The sequence below is a fragment of the Panthera tigris genome, chromosome D4 (assembly GCF_018350195.1).
Source record: "Panthera tigris isolate Pti1 chromosome D4, P.tigris_Pti1_mat1.1, whole genome shotgun sequence".
Lineage (NCBI taxonomy): Eukaryota > Metazoa > Chordata > Mammalia > Carnivora > Felidae > Panthera > Panthera tigris.
The window spans coordinates 81,436,445-81,461,364 of NC_056672.1; the positions used below are offsets into that span (position 1 = coordinate 81,436,445).

Here is a 24,920-nt window from a genome sequence, read left to right on the forward strand (position 1 = left end):
ACAATGAAATTTGAAACTTGGCTAGGATTCAGAAGACCCAGAACTAGTACAGATTGTGAAACTCAGACTGAACAAAACAAACTGTTCAAAATCATGATTTTGTCACTGGTAAAATGAAAATATCCCAGACCACCTTACTGGTTATTTCTATTGTTATGCTAGCACATGAGGCAGCAATAATATGACCCCAAGAACATGAAGATGGGAAAATTAAGTTACCATCTGAGAGTTAATAGCATCAGTTCACAATTCTCTGTGGGAATATACAAATACATTATAGATTAGTCTGAGACACCCAAAATTCTAATCAACACAATCTAGGTATAATAGAGTATATAACTTAGAAGTCACAAAAATCTATATTCTACCCAACCCTACTTAAAGAAACACTAAGGAAACAAAAGAATTACCAACCTAAAAAATAGAAAAAAGAAACCCAAGAACCAGAGGATGCTAGTACTCTTCCAAATCCCATGTAGGCTACAGGGTGCCTCTTAGGCAGCAAAAGCTTCTATCCATTTGAATAGTAAAGAGGGACACGGGTGGCTAATAGAGCCTGGTCCTATTAAAGTTCTTACTAACATGCATCAAAATCACCTGGGAAGCATTAAAAACCACAATTTCAGGTAATCACAATTCCTGACTTGGAAGACCACATAATTAAAAAGTATCTATGAATGCTCAAATCCCACATCAAACATACCACATCAGAGTATCTGGGGATGGTATACTTTTAAAAACTCCATAGATAATTCTGATGGGTATCTTCAGGTGGAAACCACTGCATCACATATTAGAATCATTAACTCCCCTTGTTCTGACTCCATGCTAAGGAAGCAAAGGTTTGATACTCTTCTGCAGGACAATATCTACAATATGATCACTTAAGTCACGTAAGAGTTGCACTTCTCATTACAAATTAATAAAACTCATCATCTATTCTATTTGACCTTGGTTAGGGTGGTTCTGTTTCTGAGGAAAGAATCTACTGTATGCATCCACAAAATTCACATCTCTAAGCCTACAAAATCAGGAAAGACCTTTGACAATGGTGACTTTACTAGAGTAAATGACACCCAAGAGAGGTCTTTTGGCAGTTAAGTCAGCAAGACACCCTTTAATTAATTCAAACACTGCTTTAACATGCTAAACTACAGGGCAGTGAGATGAGATAAGGAATAAAATTGAAATCACTTTCTACAGTAGTGTTATTCAAATGTCAGATATTAGCAGCAACTGTAGATGTAGGACTGTCATATACCACAAATCCGCATAATACCTATGAGGAAAAAACAAAATAAAACACATTAAATCAGGAATAGAGTGTGAGAACCTAGTCAGTCACTTCAGGATGACAAATGATCTCTGTAATTTGGTTGCTTAGCAAAAGCATAATGTTTGAGGAACCAGAGATTCATTTCTATTGTTACTCTAAGGGCACAAAATCAAGCACTGTAACTATCAGGCATACAGTGTCCAAGCCTCATTAGTGGAGCTAAGTGAGTTCATTTGAACATATTTTTATCAGCAATTACTTGCTATTTCAAACTAAGCAGTCTTCCAAAAAATTTTTTTCTATCTCTACTGTTTTCACTCTTGGGCTATTAAAACCAGCAAAATAGCCTAAATAAGCTTTGGCTTCAAATTTTGATGTTTTACTTTTATAGAAGCCATTGGGCCTTTCCAGTTCCAAGTGTTTGGGTTTTTCTCAAGAGCCAGCCAGCAACCTATTCTCTTGTAACACACAGAAACTTTTAACGATTCAGCCTACTTTCCACTTCTCTTGGTACCTGTAACCACCCAAAGTTTGTAAGACAATGAACGACATTTCTAAATATCTCGGGGGTTCTTCTGTCTTCTCAACCAAAAAAAAAAACAAAACACACAAAAATCACACCACCTAAATGCAGAGTGGGGCAAGTACCTCAACTTTTCACTCTCTTGTCCTGAAGGCAACATTATAGGCCATCTTCAGATTAAAGGTCATAATCTAACCACAACAGGGAATAAAATAATAGGAAGTTGAAACATTTACCAACTTTTATGCAGTGCTATGTAGTTTTCCCTTTTAAGATGGTAAATTCATTTGACTAAGGCTTCTTTAGTCTACTTTCACTATCGCAAGAATCAAGTTTACCACACTATTTCCCTATGCTCTGTTTTGTGTTACTGACAATTTCACATGTTTATTCCCAAAAGGTAGTATCACAGACACAAACGGTGCAGAAGGAAAACAAAGTTTCCTTTTAACTTTTGTTAGCATTCTGCATTTCTGGAGCCTCTAGACCATTCTAGAAAGCCTCTGTCTCACACAAAGGCATGTAACATCTAGACGGTTGCTTGCTACTTACTTTAAAACATGAAGCTCGATACAGTAGTTGCACAACATGACCAATACTTGTTTTAGATGCCTGAGGAAATCTTGGTTCTAGTCTTTGAACAACAAAAAGTACAAGTACTTTCCTTGAGAGAGCAGAACCATCTTCTAATGCGAGCAACACCAGCTTCAAGGCCTCTTCTTGCATAGCTAGAAGTAAGGAACATGAATTCATGCTAAGTGAGAAAACCCGCATATCATGTCTGTCAGACTTATCAGGGTATTAGTTCATGGCAGTCTCCATTATCCACAGTCTGTATTTCATTAGTACAAAAAGAAGACATCCCACATACAAAAATACAGTTTACTTAATAAGTAATCAAACAGAATATAATTTCTACTGACCAACCATTTGGAGCACAAGTCAACAGAACTTAAAATGTATTTTCTGTTGGTATTTAATAATCAACTAGATAATGATAATGTTACAGTGCAAAGAAAAAATCCTCATTTACAAAATACACGGAAATACTCTGACATATTAAACAAAAGGTAAAGGACATATAGGAGTCTCATGATAAACGGTAATTTTTATTTAATGCATGAGACTGTTAACTTTGCCTGTCAAAACAATTTTGTATATAATTTTAAAGTGATATTAGCCTCTGGATGCAATATCTAAAGAAGGCATTGAGTTGTTTTCCAGCCAGGGATGAACATAGTATAATCTGAATCTAATCATGAGGGAACATCAGATAAACTCAAATTAAGGAATTTTTAATAAAATAACTGCCTGTATTCTTCAAGAATACTGACATCAGGGGCACCTGGGTGGCTCAGTTGGTTAAGCATCTGACGGGCTCAGGGCATGATCTCATGGCTCAGGGGTTCGAGCCCCATCTCAGGCTCTGTGCTGACAGCTCAGAGCGTAGAGACTGCTTGGGATTCTGTGTCTCCTTCTCTCTCTGCCCCTCCCCCATGTATGTACGCTCTTTCCCTCTCTCAAAAATAAACATAAAAAAAAGAAAGAATACTAACATCAGACAAAGAAAGGCTAAAGAATGGTTCCAGATTAAAGACTAAAAAAGATGACAAATACAGCAAGTGATAACATTCTGAAAGAAAATAAATTCCATTAAAGACATTTTTGGAATAATTGAAAAAACTGGAATGTGAACTACATTCCATGTAGTATGGTATGTAACTGAAATTCTCTAAATTTGATGAAGGTACTGTTACTGTTTAAGATGGTATCCTTATTTTTAGGAAATACATTGAAATATTAAGGGATAAAGGGGCACTGAAATATATAAGCTGTTCTCAAATAGCTCAGAAAAGAGTAAAAGAGCAAGTAATATAATAAATGTAACAAAGTAATAAAAATTAATGAATATGGATAAGGAATATACAGGAATTCTCTGCACTATTCTTGCAACTTTAAGGTAAATCTGAAATCATTTCAAAATTAAAAGTTAAAAATGCATTGGTTCTCAACTAAAACAGTGGGACTTCAGAGCTGAGAGATCATCTAGAATTTGGATTAAAACTGAAACCCCTCCTTTTCCAAGTGAGGCACTGGTGTCAAGGTTCACAACTAGTTAGCAGCAAAACTGTACCTTTTTTAAAAAATTTGAGGCAAAGTTTATGTAATAGAAAATTAACCATTAAAAAATTTTTTGTGTGTGTTTATTGATTTAGAGAGTGAGAGAGACAGAGAATGAGTGGGGGACGGGCAAAGAGAGAGGGAGACACAGAATCTGAAGAAGGCTCCAGGTTCTGAGCTGTCTGCACAGAGACCAATGTGGGGCTCAAACTCAAGAACCACAAAATCATGACCTGAGCCAAAGTCAGACACTTAATCGACAGCCATCCAGGTGTCCCCTCATGTGTTTTTTAAAGGCCATCTGCATATCTTCTTTGGAGAAATGTCTATTCAAGCCCTTGATCCACTTTTTTTACATCGTGTTGTCTTTTTGTTGTTGAGTTGTACAACAAAGGATACTTAATAACCTAGTCTAATGCTTCTTGGGTAAGGTAAATAAATATGAGGAAATATCCAAAGGCAGCCTTCTTAAATTACATACAAATGTTGATTTTTAAAATTATTTTTCAATTGAACTTTGTATTATGGAAAATTTTAAACATACACAACAGTAGAAACAACATGAGCCCATAATATAGCTGTTGCCAGTTCTTACCCACTTTTCTAGTTTGTTTTGGCTGGAGTGTTTTGAAGTAAATCCCAGACATGGCATTTCACCCTTAAATAATCCATTATATATTTCTAACATGTAAGGACTTCAAAATTTCTTCTTATACTTGGTCTCTTTGAGTAAGTATCCAAATAAGGTCCATACACTGCTTTTGGTTAATATGCCTTTAGGCTTTAAAAATAAATCTACACTTGTTCCCCACCACCCTCCACCCTTCAATTCAAGAGAAAATTCAGTTATTTTTTGAAGAAACAATCATTTTTCTAAACAATTCCCCATATTCTTGATTTAGCTAATTTTGTAGTGTTTCTAAATATATTCATTTATCTTCCTTATTTCCTGTAAACTACAGGCTTGATTAGATTCAGAATGAGTTTTTGTTCTTTGAGGTTTTGTTTCTTTTTCTGCCAAGCATACTTGTTATTCCAGACATTACACCAGAAGATACTTAAGACCTAGTTGTCTCACTTTTAGTAATGGTAAGGTTGATCAGTGGGTTCAAGCTCATCCATCTATTGTAAATTTCCCCAGCAATCTTTCATCTATTGGTTTAACAGCTACTAATAATTCTTGCCTAGACCCATTAATTCACTTGAGGTTGTAAATGTGTGATTTTTCTAATTTTGATGATTTTTTATTAATTTATTAGCTGGAATTCTGCCAAAAGAGAAATCTATACTCAACACGCTAAGAAACTGTCATTGAAAACAGTTTGTGAAGGAGAGGCAGAAAAAACATGCTTGACTTATTTTATCCTTTTCTAATTTCTAGAATAATGTGTTGGCATTATTTAGCAAGTGACAAAGATAACTAATTTTTCCTGTACTATCTTTACAAAATCATGGATTTTTATATTTTATGTTTCAGTCTATTGTAGTCATTATTCATTTTGATGTTCCAACTGTGCCATTCATGTCCAGTGGGAGCCCCTTCAAATATACTATGACCTTTTCACAAGATGCCCATGATCTTTAATAGCTTTTTTGCTTTGTAGCTCAAGAATTCCCACACTCAACTTACACTTTTCTATCCTAGAACTGGAAATGGCATTTATCCAAAGACCCCTGCTTCTTTTTAGTGGGCAATGGTATTTATTAAGAGTCATAATCTGGTTGCTATGGCTATTCATTGCTTCTAAGCCTTTAGTGGGTAGATGTTTGTTGTTACAGATAGTGCTTTATAAGTATGCATTCTGTATATTTTGCTGTTTCTTTGGGATAGATTTGTAAAAATGGAACTGTTAGGCCAAAGGGTAAGCACATAGGTGATTTTGCTAGATACTGTCGAATACCTCTTTAAAATGTGTACCACTTAGCATTCCTACCACTACCAGATGAAAGTATATACCTGTTTTCCCACAGCCCTGATAACAAAATTTATTGTCAAAAGTTTGAATTCTGCCAATCTGATACATGAGAAATGGTCAATATAATTTTATGTATATTTCTCTTGATATGAGAAATACTGAGTATATTTTATATGTTTGAGGGCTATTTACATTCCTTTTTCTCATGTATTTTCTGTTCATATCTTTTGCCAATTTCATTTGGGTGGCTGATATCTTCTGAGTTTTCAGCAGTACCTTATATATAAGTTATATTAGTCTTTTATATGTGATAAAATACATTTTCCTAAGTTCCTCATTTTTTTTTTTACTTTGCTAATGTTTCTGTGGTGTAATTTAAAAAATATACAGCCAAATATCAGTCTTTTCTGTTACTGCTTCTGGCTTTGGAGTAAAAAAATATGTTTCTTATACTAAGTTATAAAGAAATTCATTCATATTTTTTATTAGTTGTATGATGCATTTGTTAATAACAAGTATTTATGACCTACTTGGAATTTAAGTAGATGTGGTATATAAGAAATATACCCAATTTAATCCTTTTCCAGATGTCTATTCAGTTACCTCAATACCACTTATTTAAAAAGTTTCTTTCATGGGGCACCTAGATGGCTCAGTCGGCTAAGTATCTGACTCTTGATTTTGGCTCAGGTCATGATCTCATGGTTCCTGAGATTGAGCCTCTCATCGGGCTTAGGGAGAAGCATGGAGCCAGTTTGCGATTCTCTCTCTCCTCATTCTCTGTCCCTCCCCCACTTGCGTGCTCTCTTTCTCTCTCAAAATAAATAAACATTAAAAAAAAAATGATTGTAAGTGTGTATGTATGCATATGTGTATGTGTGTGTATATACATATATATAAATAACTTTATTTTTCTTTTACTTACTACTTATAAAATCTTAGGCCTCTCTAACTCAGTTTTTAATTTGTTAAATTGAATCTGTGTCACTTCTTTTGAAGGCTACGAAAGATTAAATGAGAAATGTATTCTAAAATACTATAGCACTAATACATAGATTATGATTACAAAAACTGGTTTATCTTTATGTCAAGATTTGTATGTATAGGTGAAGTTAGGTTGAGGGGACTCTCAACCAATTCTCTAGAAATTGGAATTCTCTAACCTTGACAGCCAGTAAGACAGACAAGATAGTGATCTATCCTACCTGGCCCTAGAAACTGGCATCCTCGAGCCCTGACAGCAGCCCATAGGTTGGCAGACAGTTGCTGGGGATTCTGGTGCTGTAATATTAGTTCTGTTACAGTTCTTTCTCCAAGCGAACGGGCTGCTCGCATGGCTCTTACACGACCTTCTTCCTCCACCAGCTGACAGTTTACGAGTGTCACCAGTTTCCTTTGCATTGGACGGCTCAGTGCACTCTGGTTCAAACTAGCTACACCTTTAAGAGAAAGAAAACAAAGTAAAGTTTTTTCATTTAAAAAGACAAGTCAATTTTCATTATCTGTATTTAACTATGAAGCCATAATTTGTAATGAATCCTCTGTAAGATACTTGGTTTTAACATGAGTGTTCTATCTCTGTTTATTACTATTTTGTGGGAACAGGAGCCTAATTTTTAGTTAAAGTTTTATTTGGGTATCCTGTTCTCTGGGTTGTATGGTGCCCCTCAAGAGAGTACTTTGGATTTATTTTGTCTGTTCTCCAACCAGTTAATTAATGAAAAGTTTAATAATATAAAAACAGAGAGGGAGACAAACCATAAGAGACTCTTAAATACAGAGCATAATCTAAAAGTAATGATTAATAACAGCTCTAATTTTATCACATACACGATGTTTAGACTATAACTTAATGGCAAGCTCTTAGATCATAATCCCTTTTCCTGACTCAAGGATATGCCCCAGCAATTCTTCCCTCTTTCCCACATCATTACTTCTTCCATTTCTATTTGATAGTTTCCATCAGCATAACATAAAAACAAGCATGCTAAAGATAAATAAATCTTATTATTTTTTTTTAAAGTAGGTTCCACACCCAGCATGGAGCCCAGCTCTGGGTTCAAACTCACAATTCTGAGATCATGACCTGAGCAGAGATTAAGAGTCAGATGCATAATCAACTGAGCCACCCAGATGCCCCATAAATCTTTTTACTCATTCCTCTTTGCCTACCAGCTCTGTCCCGTTTCTTTCTTCTCTTTTGTAGCAAATTCTCTAGAGTTGTCTGTATTCATGATTTCCAAATTCCTTGCTTCACAATCTTTAAAGCCTACTTCAATTAAGTTGTTGCCACTGTCACTTCATCAAAACTGCTCTTCTCATGACAGCAATTACCTCCACTTTGCTAAATCAATGATCAACATTCCGTCCTTACTTGACATTTCACCAGCCCTCAACACAGATGACCACTCCTAATTCCTTTAAACATATTCTTTACTTGGCTTCCAGAACACTCCATTCTCTTTTCTTCCTTCCTTTTTTTTTTTCCCCAGTCTTTTTTGATTTTATCTTTTCTTCCTGACTTCTTAATGTTAAAAGGCCTCAGGATCCAGTTTTTGTTTTCTTTTCTATCTGCATTCACTACTTAGAAGATCTTGGGCAATCTTATTAATTTCTTTAAATACTATCCATATGTTAATAACTCCCAAAGGTACAACTTCTATACCCCTAACATACATCCACTAGTTATTCAATAGCATCCAAATGAAGATTTGACACCTCAAACATAACATGACTAACAGTTTTCCTTAGACAGTTTTCCTTGTCTAAGTTGATGGCAACCTCTCTTTCCAGGTGCTCAGACCCCAAAACCCAAGAGTCATCTTTGATTCTGCTCTTTCTCTCATACCCTATGTCCAATAATTTAGGAAATCCTCTTGACTCAATCTTCAAAATATATTCAGGCCATCCACTCACTACCTCCACTGCTACTAACCTTGTTCTATTAGCTTATTAACCAATACTCTGCTCCTAACCTTGGCTTCTACACTGAATTCTCAACAGAGCAGCTAGACAAATCCTTTAAACATTGGTTAGATTGTGTCACTCCTCTGCTTAAAACCCTACAGAGACTACCCAATTTTACTAAGAATAAAAGCTCAAGTCTTTAAAATGGCTTGCAGGTCTGTACATTATCTGGCCTCACCATTTCTTTTCATCTGTCTCATACTATTCTTCCCCTCACTCACACTGCTCCAGGCACACTCTCCTATTATTGTTCTTTGAAGACGCTAGGCGTGACTAGAGGACTTGGCTATTGCCCTTGTGTGGAACAGTCTTTTCCCAGGAACCTACATGGCTAACTACCTCACCTCTTTCATCTCAAGTTTCAAAGCTACCTTTTTAATGAGGCCTACATTAACCACTTTATGTAAAATTGCAACGTGCCCTTGTCCCCTCACTCTGACATTTCTGATCCCTCTAGCCGTATTATTTCATTTCCATAACAATTATCAATTATAACATATAATCTTTTTATTCGCTTATTGTTTATTATGCTTTCTCCATTTTCTAAAATGTAAATGCTACGAGGGCAAGCATTTCGTTAATGTATGCCAAGTACCAAAATAGTGCCTGGCACTTAGTACAGGTTCGTTAGATATCTGTCAATAAATGAATGAATGAATGAACAAGGTAGATAGGCTAAGTTTCTCAAGGAAGTGACTATGTTCAAAATACTGAACAGTACAAAGCACAGAGCAGGTATAAAATAAATGCTTCATTAATTAATCTATGATGTGCTGGTCAAGGGTATGCAGTGATGAATAAGACAGAATTGTATTTGTCATCACACTTAAAATAACTTATTGCACTTACATGCCTATCTCCCCCAACAGACTGAGGGTTCTGTGAAGGCAGGGACCCTAACCACCATAAGTGCCAAACAAAATTGAATTAATACATGAAATTGTCTTAGTAGGACTTACTAAAATTAATATTCTGCTACAAAACTATTAATGAATATAAATACTGTATAAATCTCAATATGTAGTGTGTCTGATGAATTCTTAAATTAAAAACAATACTAGCTATTTTCAGAAAATAATACAATGCTCTCCATCAGAAAGTTTTCCCAAGAATTCTCCAAACTCATTTTTTAAAACTCAGAATTATTTAATAGAGTATCAACATCAAGTCTTTCAAGGTAAAAATATTACCAAGTCCTGCTCACCAGTAAAACACTTTTTTTGTGTAAAGGGGAACTTACCTTTACCTCCACTTAGTGGTTTTAAGTAGAGTGCCAAATCCTCAACACATTTCTTTGCAACCTCATAGTGTTTGTTCTCACCTAGATTACTTAACTTTATTGACTGATGATCTGGTACCTAAAAACAAAGAAGAATGGAAGAAATACATTTATCCAGCTCATGGAACTTTTATGTATATATTTGATAATAATCTTGGTGTGTATAAAATTATAACACAGAGATAATACATCAAAATAGTTTAAGTAAAATTGAAGACAAACACATAGCCAAACTACTAAGAACGAAGGATATTATACTTAACAGCAGGGGCTAAGTGTATTAATAAATGGAAAAAGAAGTAGTTAATATCATATCAACGTATATTTAAAAAAATTTTTTTTAACATTTACTTATTTTTGAGAGACAGAGAGAGATAGAGCATGTGCAGGGGACAGGCAGAGAGAGAAGGAGACACAGAATCTGAAGCAGGCTCCAGGCTCTGAGCTGTCAGCACAGAGCCTGATGCGGGGCTCGAACTCAGGGACTGCAAGATGATGACCTGAGCCGAAGTTGGATGCCTAACCGACTGAGCCACCCAGGCGCCCCGATCAGTGTATATATCTTAGGGTTGATAACTATGGTAGAATTTTGACAGATGTTAACATTAGGGGAAGCTGCAGAAAATTATATGGGTTCTCTGTATACTATTTTTTGGAAGTTTTTAAAAAAGTTTTTCAAAATAAAAAGTAGGAAGGAAAAAAACCACTTAGCACCTTCTCACTATATAATTTTCTTATTTTATTTATTGCTTATGGTCTGTCCCCTCTTGGTACAAGCACCACAAGACACAGTATTCTTTTCTTTTCTATGTAAACTCCACCACCAACTTGGGGCTCGAACTCACAACCCCAAGATCAACAGCTGCATGTTCTACCAACTGAGCCAGCCAGACACCCCGCAAAACACAGTATACTTAACAAAATGTCAAAACTTGGGACGTAAACTGCAGCTCTGCCACTTCTATGAGTGACCCTGAGTAAATCATTTAACTGCTCCAAGTTATGGTTTCCCTATTTGAAAAATGGAGATGAAAAATCCCTGTTTTATAGTGCCACTATGGAAATTCAGTTTAATCTAACAATCATTTGCATTTATGGAGTGCTTAATATCCAAACATACTTGCAGGCACTAGGCATGTATCGGTGAGCAAAACAGACAAAATTTCTTGCCCTTGTACCTTACATTCTAGTGAAGAGAGGATGGAGCCAATAAATTTAAAAACATTAACAAATAAGTGGGTAATAATGATAGAAAGTGGTAAGAATTACACAGCAAAGATAAGAGGGATTGGGAGTGCTGGAGAGGAATTGCAATTTTAAAAGGGGTGGTCAGGATAGGCTTCCTTAGGAATCATGACATTTGAATAAACACTTGAGAAAGATGATAAACATTCTAGACAAAGATAACAGTCACTACAAAAGCCCTCAGGTGGGAACATGTTTGGCATATTTAACAACTGGCTAGGAAGCAGTATGGCTTAAGCAGAAAGACTGAAGCCAGTAGTAACAGGTGGGGCTTTAACAGTAATAGAAATCACATTGTGTAGGCCTGCAGACCATTAAGGACCAATTGAGAGAACATTTATAAATGATAAAACATAGTAACTGACCAACATAGCAGACATAAAATGGTAGCCAGTATTATCACAAAAAGTCTCCAATATTGTATTAGATCTAAGACGCCACTGTTTGCAAAAGGCACTGTGGAAAATAATGCTGACAATTATGATATATTATTGATTACAGATGCATCTAGATTTCAGAGTGTCTAACTGGAATATGGACATTTAAGAGAAACATGCTTCAGGGCCACCTGGGTGGCTCAGTCGGTTGAACGTCTGACTTTGGCTCAGGTCATGATCTCGTGGTTTGTGAGTCCCATGTTGGGCTCTGTGCTAACAGCTCAGAGCCTAGAGCCTGCTTCAGAGTCTGTCTGTCTCTCCCTCTCTCTCTCTCTCAAAAATAAATAAACATTTAAAAAAATATATGCTTTAAAACAAACACTTCAAATATCAAGATACTAAAAGAATGGAGTATTTTTAAAAATTTATTGTTTATTTTTGAGAAAGAGAGACAGAAGGCATGCACAAGCTTGGGGAGAGGGTCAGAGGGAAGGAAGGAGGGGGGGAGGGGGGGAAGGAGGGGAGGGGGGAAGGAAGGAAGGGGGGAGGGAGGGAGCGGGAGAGAGAGGGAGAGGGAGAGGGAGAGAGAGAAAGGGGGAGGGAGGGAGAAAGGGGGAGGGAGAGAGAAAGGGGGAGGGAGAGCAAGCTGGAGAGGGTCAGAGGGAGAGAATTCTAAGCAGACTCCACACTCATTGCACAGCCAGATGCAGGCTTGATCCCACAATCCTGGGATCATGACCTGAGCAGAAATCAAGAGTCAGACGTTCAACCGACTAAGCCACCCAGGCGTTCCAAGAATGGAGTATTTTTAATTCACTGAATTTTCTAAGAAGTGATTAACCAGAAAAGTCCTTACTTTCTTGCTTTTATATACAGTGCATGATGTACAGAATTTCATCTTCTTCCTCACCTGTAAAATGGGGATAATAACTAAACAGCTAAGGTAAGAATTAGTAATGATTTAGTAATATTTACTAAAATTTTTACTAAAATATTAGTAATATTTACTATCATACCTAACATAAAACAGGCCCTCATTTAATGGAAATTATTAAAAATCTAGGGTCTTGCTCTGATTCACTAAAATGATTATAAAAAAGAAATATTTATTTTATAACACATGAACCGAAAAAACTATACAGAATTTGTTACAGATACTCTGGAAATTGGTTTTCTCTCTCTCTCTCTCTCTCTATATATATCCCCAAATAGACCTTATTTTCTTGTTTGTAATATTATCCTAAAAGTCAAGTGAAGTTAAAAAGAAAATCCAAAACCTCCATTTGAGGATCCTAGTGGGTTGATATTTGGCCAAAGTTTTGATTACATTTCTTTTTGTATGCAATAATAAATAAAAGCTTATATATGATTATTTAAAAATCTTCCTTGGGGCGCCTGGGTGGCTCAATCTGTTAAGCGTCCAGCTCTTGATTTCGGCTCAGGGAATAATCTCACAGTTTTGTGAGTTCAAGCCTCATGTCAGGCACTGCACTTACCATGAGGAGCCTGCTTCGGATTCTCCCTCTCTCTCTGTCCCTCCCCTTGCTTGTGTTCTGTCATCTCTCAAATAAATAAACTTAAAAATAATGTTATCCACCAAAATCACTTATTTTTGAAAAATATTTATTTTTGAGAGAGCGCAAGTGGTGGAGGGGCAGAGGATATGAAGCAGGCTAATGTTGACAGGTTGGCAGCAGTGAGCCCAATGTGGGGCTCAAACTCACAACTGTGAGATCACAATCTGAGCTGAAGTCAGACGCTCAACTGACTGAGCCACCCAGGGGACCCACAACCAAAATCACTTATAAACATAAATTTTGACCACAGCATTGAACACAATGAAATATAAAATTATAATAAAATTTATGGTTTTGCCTAAGGATTTAAGACATTATCTAAAAAAAAATCTTTTGCAGAATACAATCATGGTGTCAGGTATGATGAATATTTTTTATGTCTCAAGTATCACTAGACACACGTTGTACCCCTTAATGGACAAAGTTCTATAATTATTGCATATACCAAATTAGTAAAATCTCATTTATTTATTTATTTATTTATTTATTTATTTATTTATTTAGAGAGAAAGAGAGAGTGCGAGAGAGAGAGTGAGCAGGGGAGGGGCAGAAAGAGACAGAAGAGAGAGAGAATCCCAAGCAGGCTTTCCTCTGTCACCGCAGAGCCCAACACGGGGCTAGAACTCACAAACTGTGAGATCATGACTGGAGCTAAAAGCAAGAGTCGGGCACTCAACCAACACAGCCGCCCAGGTGCCCCCCAAATGAGTAAAATCTTGAAAGCTTACCTGGGCTCCAACTAACTGGAGAAGTGCGAAGTTGACAGGAAGCACATCAATGTCTGTGTTGATGGCAGTCTGGTCAAAAGGACAAGCTTTTCGGTGAAGTTTATTCAAGCAGGTCTTGCAGACAGTGTGTGAACAACCTAAACTGATGGGTTTGTGCACATTCTCATCAAATTCATTATAGCAGATTGGACAGGACAGAAATTCTGTCCATTGAGCTGCCTGTACAGGCATTGTGGAAGCTGGATGCTCGGGTTAGCAGTCTAGCAGATCATTATTTTGCTGTGTAGTGTTTTGTGAGCTGGAAATGGACAAAAGTAAGAATTAACCACATATTCATCATTCACCTTGAAAGAGTTAACTGCTTTAGTCAACCATCACAACTTCAAAACCTAAAACATTCTGAATAATTATATGCTTTGGATGTCTTTAAGTCTATTTGCTGAATTTGTTAAATTTCTGAAATTTGGTCCAGAAACAATATCTGAATAGTGTCCTTTTCAACTAGACATGTTTATATTGGTTGCTCATATAACAGTTGAGTATCAAAGCTTTCATGTATTTTTCTTAATGATCACATCAAATTAGTAGATTAACTTTCCACGTTTCATTTTTACAAACACAAGTTACTTTGGGTTGCTTGAGTGTTTTGGACAGCTACTGCTCCAAAACATATTAAGAAATGGCTTAAGATATTGGACTTTGAAAACTACTGATCCAAAGAATACTGTAGTGAGTCAAGTGTGAAAAAACAGCCACCTGAATGACCAAGTCAGTCAAGGATATGTTCAACTTGGCAGCTTCACAAAAGAGGAAATCTCTGGTCAAGATTTGACTAACAGGCTAACAGAAGTAATGAAAATCAAAGTATGTGAGATATGATGATAGAGCAATCTGTCCAAAAATGGAAAAAAAAAAAAAAAAAAGAAAACAAAAAACAAAGATTCTGACCTTAAAATACAGTGCCAAAGTTAAGGTGGGGGGAAAAATGTCTTACAAATCTAGAATGTGGCTCCCCACAATACTTTTGACAAAACACACCATTTAGTAAGATACATATATACAACCCAAAACTGTCAGGTCCAATGACCAAATATAGAAAAATAAATATTCTCATCTAATAATTCTAAGCATAAAAAAAAGCAAAATATAATTTTTTATTTTTACATACGATTAAAAGGCACATGTAAAAAAAAGATTGAATTTTTCTTTTTCCTAAGATTAAAATGCTTATCCCATAATTTTTAATAAGATAAAATATCTGGTACCAAAACTATACTGTACTCTAATTTAAAATCTTTAGGTACCTAACAAACATTCTGCGTTTCACAAATTTTTCATATCTTCCAATTCAAAAGTTACATAAGTCTGACAAAGGCACTCTGGTGAACAAGAAATCCAGGTATTTAGGGCAATTAAATATCTAATACTTTATTTCATAAGAATGTTTACCAACCCAGATATCTTAGTTCCACAGAAATTAGATGTGTAAGCCTACAGTCAGATCAAGACAGAAAAGTATGTAACTGGTTCTCCAATATCTCCACATCCAAATGAAGAATTCTGTTAGCCTTTATTGTGCTTTTATATTCACATAAACTAAGGTTTTAAAAAATATCTTGGTAAATGAATCACAGGGCTTGTTATATAAAAAGCACCCTGTACAAATTTCTCCTCAAACATCTCTAATGCAAAGTATCTAGTATCTTTATTTTTAAACTAGTCAAATCTTGCAAGTTATATTTATTTTGTAACTTTCACCCTTCCACTGCCACACCTATTAATGCCATCAATCTTAAAACCAGTTTGCTTTCAACTTTAGAGATGAGTACTAAACAGGTGAACATATCATTTCCTGGAACTATTAAATGTCAGTTTTCTAGGCTGCAGAATTATATAAGGAAAAGGCTTCTGAGGAAGAATGCATCTTATCTTAAATCTACTACTGAGAGCCTTAATTTAGTTAATAACCTGAACCAATAAAATATTTATCAAAACAAGATCCTACATCTATTTTTTCATAACAGCCACCTGTTTGGAAATGCTAATTTTGTGGTATCATAGCCACTGCGTAATAGGAAACTAGCAGCAAATACTCTTTCCTTATTTAGTTTTCCAAGATCATCCTGAAATGCTTTACGTTAGTAAATTGGGGGTAGGGGGGCACTTAAGTTTGAACTAGACATAACACTATCTTTCATATTTTCTTTCACCTGTTTTCAGTATTTCAAACTACTCAAGAATACACTTGATAGTTTCATGTCGTAACATCCTATATGCGCTTCTATGTCTATGAACACCAGATGCCACAGTAAAATTAATACTGAGAAGTTTAATTTCTAGTAGAAATTGAATATCTTTAAAAAAAAAATTTCTGCCAAAATTAGTCAATAATCCCGTCAAATTCTCCTGCTATGTGTCAGATTCTAACTTTCTGACGGGAAAAGAATTACTAAATTTTTCTTATGTAAGACATAAGGAAAGCCTTTTTTTTTTAAATGTTTTTCTTAAGTACTGTTATCAATAAATTCTAGATTCCTCAATTAAGATAGAGACAAAATTTTATCTAAAACACAGAAGCAGCTTATATAGTCCACTAAAATGTTTAATTGGTGATGGCAGAACTTTCATTTATTTAAAAAAGGCACTTTGCAAACATTTACCTAGAAAGCATTTTTTATAACCGAAAATGATAATAGCCCATTGTCTTTAAAATTTATTTTAATTTTTTTATGTTTATTTATTTTTAAGAGAGAAAGAGAGAGCACAAGAAGGGGGTGGGGGTGGGGGGGCAGAGGCAGAGAGAATGCTCCAGGCTCTGAGCTGTCAGTGCAGAGCCCAATGTGGGGCTCAAACCACGAGATCTTGACCTGAGTTGAAATTGGACGCTCAACCAACTGAGCCATCCAGGTGCCCCTCTTTATCATTTATTTTAAAAAGTATCTACATGAGCCATGGCAAGCTAAGAATACATACCAATGCGTAAAACTTCTAAATTTTTACTAATAATTCTATAGTAATTTACTTAATTCTATGTATGTCTAAATTGCTAATAACATTTAGTTAATAGTCAAGTAAAGTATCCAACCTGAAGATACTCCCAAAACATCTCAAACTGAGATAAAATGGATTAAAAAGCCCACAACTAAAAAATGAAAAGCACACAACTCTAGATACATAGAGACTATTTAAGAAAAACATTCTAATTAAATTACTTGTATTAACTAATTTCAGCTACTAGTTAGTAAATTTGAAGAAAGATGATAAATCATAGAAGAAACACTACGTTAGAGGTAGACCTTAAACAGATTTTTCCTTAAGTAATTTTCCGAGCTCTAAGTTCCTTGTTATAAATACTAACTTGTAAAATAGGAAGAGTAATTAATAGACATCGCTCATATGATACAAATTGCACATTGCTTTATTAAGAGCAAACTGCATACGAGTTAAGTACTTTCATTTTTTGTTATTAGTCTACCATGATATTATGCAGCCAGTTCTGGACTATGTCTCCAGATTTTAAAATGCCAGAATAAAGTTTATGCTTCTTTCAGTATTGTATAATAAAAAATATCTAGTATTTTACAATTCTCTTCATAAACACATGAACATTAGGGCTCAAGTCTGTTAATTAAGACATTCATTGTTTTCATTTTAGTTTACTCATATGAGGAGTTTAAGCTACTGAAATGAAAAGTACCAAAGAGTACTTCTCAATTCAGAAACCTTACAAATAATTAGTTTTGGACTTCAAAAATTATATTTAAAGCATTTTAGGTACAATTGAGACCTTAACCTATAAAACAAGCAAACAAAGCCAATGGAAATAATGTGCACGCTCTAAAACTCAGCATTCAAACATACTAAAAGCACTAGAGAAAAAGGAACTGAGGTACAATTTTAAAAACTACTAATATAAATGACTTTAGTATAAATTAGGAAAGCTATAGGACTCAAGTTGTGTTTTTTTTTCCTCTTAAATCCACTATGAGGTTGAACTCAGTTTGTTAATCAGTATGAGATTTAACTTTCTGTGTCTTCTAATAGAACACTAATGGGATAATTTTCTATTTTAATTAATATAACCGATAAAGTTTTGCATTAGCAATGACAAGACAAACAATATTTATTTTTGAGACAGAACTTACTCACTTCTGCCTATCAAATAATGGCCACTGGATAATTTTACCCTTCAGATTACCAAAGTCCTTATTAGCCTTTTTGATTATTCTGATTGCAAGATGATATTCTGTCAGGAAATTTTTGGTTTTCATGTGTCTACTTTGATTCAGATAATTTATTTCTCAGAAGAGCAGTGATGCTTTAAACAGTGCTAACAGAAACACAATGTGAGCTGCAAGTAATTTAAAGTTTTCTAGTTGTCATATTAAAAAAGGAAAAAACACATGAAATCAATTTTAATAATATAATTTATCCCAATTTATCCAAAAAATCATTTCAACATGTAATTAATGTAAAAAATTACTAAGATAGTTTAAATTCTTTTTTTTTTGTACTAAGTCTTTGAAATGTGGTGCATAGTTTATTTTACATTTACACCACATCTCGATTCACACTAGCCACCTTGCAAGTGCTCAACTGTCACATGTGGCTATTGGCTTGCACTGGACGATGCAACTCTAGAGTACTTAAAATTATAAAATAATACTCAAAACTAACTTTTATTCAGAATTTGAGGTGAAAGTCACAACTACACTTAAGAACTTTTCATCAAACTAGAAAACCCAAGGAACATAATGATGTGCCTTACAACGTTTATGAGGCAGGATGCAAAACATTACTCTTAATTTTCAGCTAGCTTTATTTTACCACATGCTTCCTTTTTCCATAACTAGAAAGTGAAACTTCAACACAGTCCAACCAAAACAATTAAGTGCTTACTATAACAAAGTCTTGCTGTAAGTTTATTTATCATTCTTAGACACTGCATACAATGTTGTTGAAGTTCTATTTCTGAATATAAAATTTTGTGTTAAAAAAAAATGCTTCCCCCCCAAAAGAATTTTTGTTAGCTTTTTCAAACTGGAAGATACAGCAAACTGCAAAAGCAGAAAGTGAAATAATGAAAACATATGAACAAAGGACATAAGTCTTATATGTCGGGTCAACACAACAGTAATAACAGATCAGGAGGAACTCAAAGGATCCACTAATGAACAGGACTGTAATTAAACCTTCAAAGAATAGGAGGCAACTTGAATTTTAACATCTGCTTTTTCTAACATGTTTGGAATATACATTTAACATATTTTGTCCTAGCAATTTTCCAAACTCTAAAATTTGGGAAACATCAATCTCCAAATTAACAAAAATACCAACATTTAAAAATGGTCTTTGACAGGATTTATGACCTCTATTTCTTAAAAAATCAAATGTGGAAGTAAACAACACACGAAAGAGATGCTATAAAAGTGGTGTAGCTTTTTAGATAGATTTAAAAAAAAAAGGTAATAATGGCAGAATCCATGAACTTTTCTTAACGTTTGAAGAAGCCTTAACTAAATTTGCAAATTTAACGAGAAAAAAGCTGCACAGACTAACTAAAACATTCGTTTCTTTGCTTTTGGGTGATATTATATCAGTGCAGCGTAGCAACATCAGCAATCAGGTTAATCAAAAGTTCCCATTGGAACTTAATAGTTTGACTAATGCAAAAATGGAAAAGAGACTACTTAAACACTTTATTTGGAATAAAAAGTCATTCTAATCACAGCGGTTTGGGGGAGAGTAGGAATTAAAAAGAAGGGACCCAGGTAAGGGGAGAGTAGGAACTAAAAGAACGGAACCAGGGGGTTATTTAAAAAATAAAACGGGCTGGGAATCACAAGATTAGATCTACTTCATGTCAGTGATTACTTGAGACTATTTTGGTGTCAAGGTTCTACATGCCAGTATCTTACACTCCTCTGTGATGAGAAGGATGGAAATGACAGCTACTCTCATCTTCTCCCTTCCTGAAAGCTAAGAGCAGAGAAAAGTAGAGCTGCTTCTGAGAAACAAAGATGCTTTCTACCATTCTTCTAAGATGGTGGAAGAGTCTCCTTAAGAGGCTTCCCCAAGAAGGAAAAATGAAACAGGGAAAGAAGAAAGCCACAGCAAAATTCTCTGGCCATATTTCATGCCATAGGACCGTCACAGCCACTGTGCAACCACTCTGGTCCGGCTATCTCCCTCCCAGGAGGTTAAGCTCTCTCAGGGCATTGTTTGGCCGTGGTCCCTATTTACCACTCAGATCGCCTCCACCATCCCTGCGCTGAGATCTCAGGAAGCCCCAAGACAGAAAGCCGAAAAGCTAGGAGAGGACTTGGTTTCGAGGTCCTCCTCCAAAACCCCTCTTGCTAAGTGGTGTAGAAAAGGGAGAGAGAACCCTGGCCTTTGCTTGGGTGGGTTCCTTAGGGGTCAGTGGGCTCCCCTCGGCCGGTGTCGAAGGGAGGTGGCCATTTGCGCCGGGCGCTCGGTATTGAAAAAGCCCTACCAGGGAAAGGGGCCTCCGCAGGCCCCGGACTCCGGGCCCGGTCCGAGTGTCAGGTGCGGCCCTCAGTTCCCAACCCTCGGGGCACCGACGACGACAGCACACAGGCCCCGGGCTGCGACCGGTCTCCCGCCCGACCGCCGGGGACTTAGAGACCCAAGCTAGGGCCCGAGCCGCATCGTGCCCGCCCCCGCCCTACCTGTGGGGGCCCGGGCGGGGTCGCTAAGGGCCGCTCCCGGGAGCCCCGCGACGGCGCGGCTTGGCGACGAAGGCGCCTCGTCTCGCCGGGGCAGAGCTCGGCGGCGGTTTCACGACCTCAAACTCCATCGGGAGCTACAGGGACAGCCCCGTTGGCGGCGGCGGAGGCCGCGACGGGGCCTCCTCCTCCTCCCTCCGCCTCCGCCTCCTCCTCCTCCTCCTCTCCAAGGAGGCGGTCCTGGAGGGATCCCGACCTAGATCTCGCGAGAAGATACTCCCCCTTTCACGCGAGATCACGCAGGACAGGGCGTTAGGGAGGTGGAAAGGAGGAGTAGTGCCCCCCGCCACCTGGACTGCGCATCAGCTTCCCTCTGGCCGAGACTAACCACCCCCGTCACGTGACTAGGGAGCCCCGGAGCACTGTGGGAGGTGCTGTTAGGAGGCCTAGGCGAGCCGAAAGGGTTGATGGGAAACTCCCTGCACCTTCATCAGCGCCTTGAGCTAGCCTTTAACACTGCTGTGAGGCAGTGCCTGACTCCCCTCATGAAAAAAGTGGTCTCCATTGAGCATAATCTGATACATCTATATTATATGCACTCGACCATAATTATACACTGACTCATTCCCCCAATCCTTCCACATATTTGACAATCTCCCTATTAAAAAAAAACCAAAACAACAACAACAAAAAAAACAGCATTTGCTTGCCAGGCACTAACAGATATCTATTACATAGAGTTCTTCACAAGCTGACAGAGATCAAAATTCAAGCACAAATTCTGGCATTAATGTCTCAATAAATATTTGTTTAAGGATTTTTCACAGCAAGCTGTGAAGGTTAAATTCCTATTGTTTTTCTAGATGAAGAAACAGACTAGTATTAGAAATAAGGGAATTCGACTTTATGGACTGCTTTACCATGTGCCAGGTCCTGTGTTAGGGTAATAAATATTTCATTTTTACCATTTATTTTCGTTTTTATAGTTTATTCATCAAAATAATCCTAAAAACCTGACACTATGTGCTCTTTGTTACTGAGAAACTGAAAAACACAGGTTAAAAAATTGGCCACAAACTGTGATTAAACTGAAGTCATTTTCCAATGTGAAAACATATGTCCAACAAAGGCATGCATGAAAGTAAATCCAGTACAAATTTAGACATATGGACATGTAGTTTACAAGCTGTAATAAACTTAATATGTATGTGTATATATATGGTTATTACTATTATACTGCCATAATGTCAGGGAAACAAAAGTGTTTTTCAAAAAATGTTTGTTGGCCAAAGACTTTTCTCCCATGCATTTGTATCCTTTCATTCTCTCCTATGACATAAATGCTAATCCAAGAGTAAGGTTCTCAATAATGGTTCATTTGTTCCACTATTTTCCATTTAACTAGATAGTAATGGCAGCATATATATGTATGCTTTTCATTTTACTGGCCAGTGCATATGACACTCTGCTAATATTTTCACAGGTGACCTAACCATTACATTTAATATTACAATCCCAATTTCTGTTCCCTGGCACTCCCTATCCCTGCTTTATTTCCTCCAAGTCTGTTTTCAAAATCTGATATACATTGATTTTACTTGTTTACTGTCTTTCTCCCTCCACTAAAATACAAGCTTCATGAGACCAGGGATTTTTGTCTGTATATCTAACTTCTAGTACTACTGTAAGGATTCCATAAATATTTGTTGAGCGAATGAACAGCCAGAAGAAATAGTTTCATTCCATAAAATTCACAGATGTAGACAAAACACAAAGTTCTCCATTCCTATCTCCAGTTTATTTTTTCTTATGTAAACATATAGAATAGTTACATCCAAGGAAAAACAGCAAGGATTTTCTCTTATACCAAAGTAACAACCTACCTTTCCAAGATCCTTTATACATTAATGCAGTAAATGAAGAGGCTGAACTCAAACATGTTGCATCTTTCCCCATCATATCAGAAACACAAACAACTAAAAGTGAATGTTTTAAATGAATAAATTCAACACTTTACTTTGCCATACCTGCATTTTTCAAAAGATTCTATTTTCCTGGAATTGTTTATATACATCATGCAAACAGACACTCTCTAGGAATGTTCTGAGATCACTGTGTGCTACTGGACAGGAATAAATAAAAATAAATAACAACCATCACTTTCACAAAACAACCCTTCCCCCCAAGCAAATATCTCAAAGTGCTTACCAAAAATGTCACAAGAATCTTACAAGGCACACATAAAACTTAAACATAGTTCAACCATAATTTTTTTTCAAACAGCAAAGATAGTAGATACCAATTCCCAAAAAAACAGTTTATTACTATTCTTTTACCCTTCCCTCCCATCTCCATCCCTCCCCCACAAAATTTCATCCTAGGAAGCAACATAAGAAAAGTACTTCAATCACAAACTATTTCTGAAAGAAAAATGTTTTCATACCTACAAATGGTCAATTATAGGTCAAATGGGAAAGAAAATTAAATGTACTATCATGTTCTCCAGTGGAAGAAAAATACTACTTAGTTTAGAAAAATTCTGTCTCCAAAGTAGTACTCAAATAGCAACATTCATAAAGACACAAAACTCTCCTCTCTTGCTTTACCCTCTTCTCTGTTCTTAGGAACTCAGGAAGATTTAAATATAAAATCATGAGAACTTTAGACCTGGAAATGATTTTAGAAATTACCAAGTTCAAATTTATTGTTTTATATATAAGTTTAAGAAAAACTGATAGAGAAGTCACCTGTCCAATGTCACTAAGAAGGACATGGGGGAAGGGATATGAAGTTGGTTTTCTTATCAAAGATGAGAGCTGGACTCTTTAAAGTCTCTCCCAGAGTTAAATTCTATGGAGAATATATTTTTCCCAAAAATATCACAAAAAAGGATATTTAACATTTGTAACAATCAACATGTGATCAATCACAAAATTCTTATAAATGGTACAAAGTATATTACATTTTCAAATGTGGAAGGGCTTCAACAGAACCTAGAGATAGCAGAAATTCTACATAAAGTTGAGGTGAGTACAGGAGGAATAGAACATTTTGAAAGTAAGATGTATCCAGTCAGGCTTCTTTACTAAAAGTACTTCCTGCATTTTAGAGAGTATGATTTTCCCTGCAATAGATTTTAATCTTTGTTATGATAATTAAAAGTCTCGCGTTATTTGTACACAGGGAGAGTAGAGAGCAATGGCTCATAACACAATAAAAAATATTACTTTCACTAAAATAATCATAGTCATGGTTTTGCTTTTGGCTCATTTCTGGAAATACAGAAACTCTAGGGATGGTTAGGATTTTTGTCAACTTGTGGTAAATGAAAAATGCATTAATATAAATGAAGTTATTAATAATTAAGAGAACACTAATAGCTAGCCATATTTAAACTATTCATCTAGTGACAACAACATAATATATATGGCCAACTTAAAGTGAAAAAGGGAAGGGCGCCTGGGTGGCTCAGTTGGTTGACTGCCCGGCTCTTGATTTCGGCTCAGGTCATGATCTCGCAGTTTGTGGGATTGAGCCCCGTGTCAGGCTCTGCACTGACAGTGAGGAGCCTTCTTGGGACCCTCTCTCTCTCTCTCTCTCTCTCTCTCTCTCTGCCCCTCCCCTGCTCGTGTTCTCTCTCTCAAAATAAATAAACATGAAAAATAAGTTTTCAAAAAAAAAAATAAAGTAAAAACGGAATAAATTATTAAAATACACACAAAGTGGATGACTCTCAAAGTCATTCTGTTTGGTGAAAAAATCATCTCACAAGGGAACACCAGAAGATTCCATTCTGACAATCCACAAAAAGCAAAATTACACAATGGAGAACTATTGCCAGGATTTAGAGACAGGTGGAGGAGTTGACTACAAAGGGGCTTCATAAGGGAGTTTTTAGGGATGATGGAATGTTCTGTAACCTGATTGCAGTGGTGGTTGCACAAATTTACATGAATTAAAATTCATGGACATGTAGACCAAAAACAAAGGTCAGTTTTACTACATGTTAACTAGAAAATAAAATAAATTTTAAAAAGGAAAGAAAGAAGAATAGAATGAATATCTTTGGTAAGTTGGGATTTTTTTCTTTAATGTTTATTTTTTAGAGAGAGACCGAGCACAGCTGGGGGAGGAACAGAGAGAGGGAGACACAGAATCTGAAGCAGGGGCCAGGCCCCAAGCTGTCAGCATAGAGTCCAAAGTGGGGCTTGAACTCACAAACTAT

The 24,920-nt window shown here is 36.2% G+C and overlaps 1 protein-coding gene across 4 annotated transcripts in view; it reads right to left on the bottom strand.

Moving 5' to 3' along the window:
• The window catches only part of RC3H2 (ring finger and CCCH-type domains 2), a 52,123-nt gene extending 31,068 nt beyond the window's left edge, over nucleotides 1-21,055 (bottom strand). For all 4 annotated transcript variants that reach the window (XM_042963415.1, XM_042963414.1, XM_042963413.1 and 1 more), the window contains exons 1-5: nucleotides 20,699-21,055; nucleotides 14,010-14,307; nucleotides 10,044-10,161; nucleotides 7,042-7,275; nucleotides 2,352-2,527 (exon numbers count right to left, since the gene is read on the bottom strand). In XM_042963415.1, coding sequence (XP_042819349.1) covers nucleotides 2,352-2,527; nucleotides 7,042-7,275; nucleotides 10,044-10,161; nucleotides 14,010-14,240 — 759 coding nt within the window. In that variant the 5' untranslated portion in view covers nucleotides 14,241-14,307; nucleotides 20,699-21,055. The remainder of the gene's footprint in view (nucleotides 1-2,351; nucleotides 2,528-7,041; nucleotides 7,276-10,043; nucleotides 10,162-14,009; nucleotides 14,308-20,698) is intronic.
• Between the last annotated feature and the right edge of the window lie 3,865 nt (nucleotides 21,056-24,920).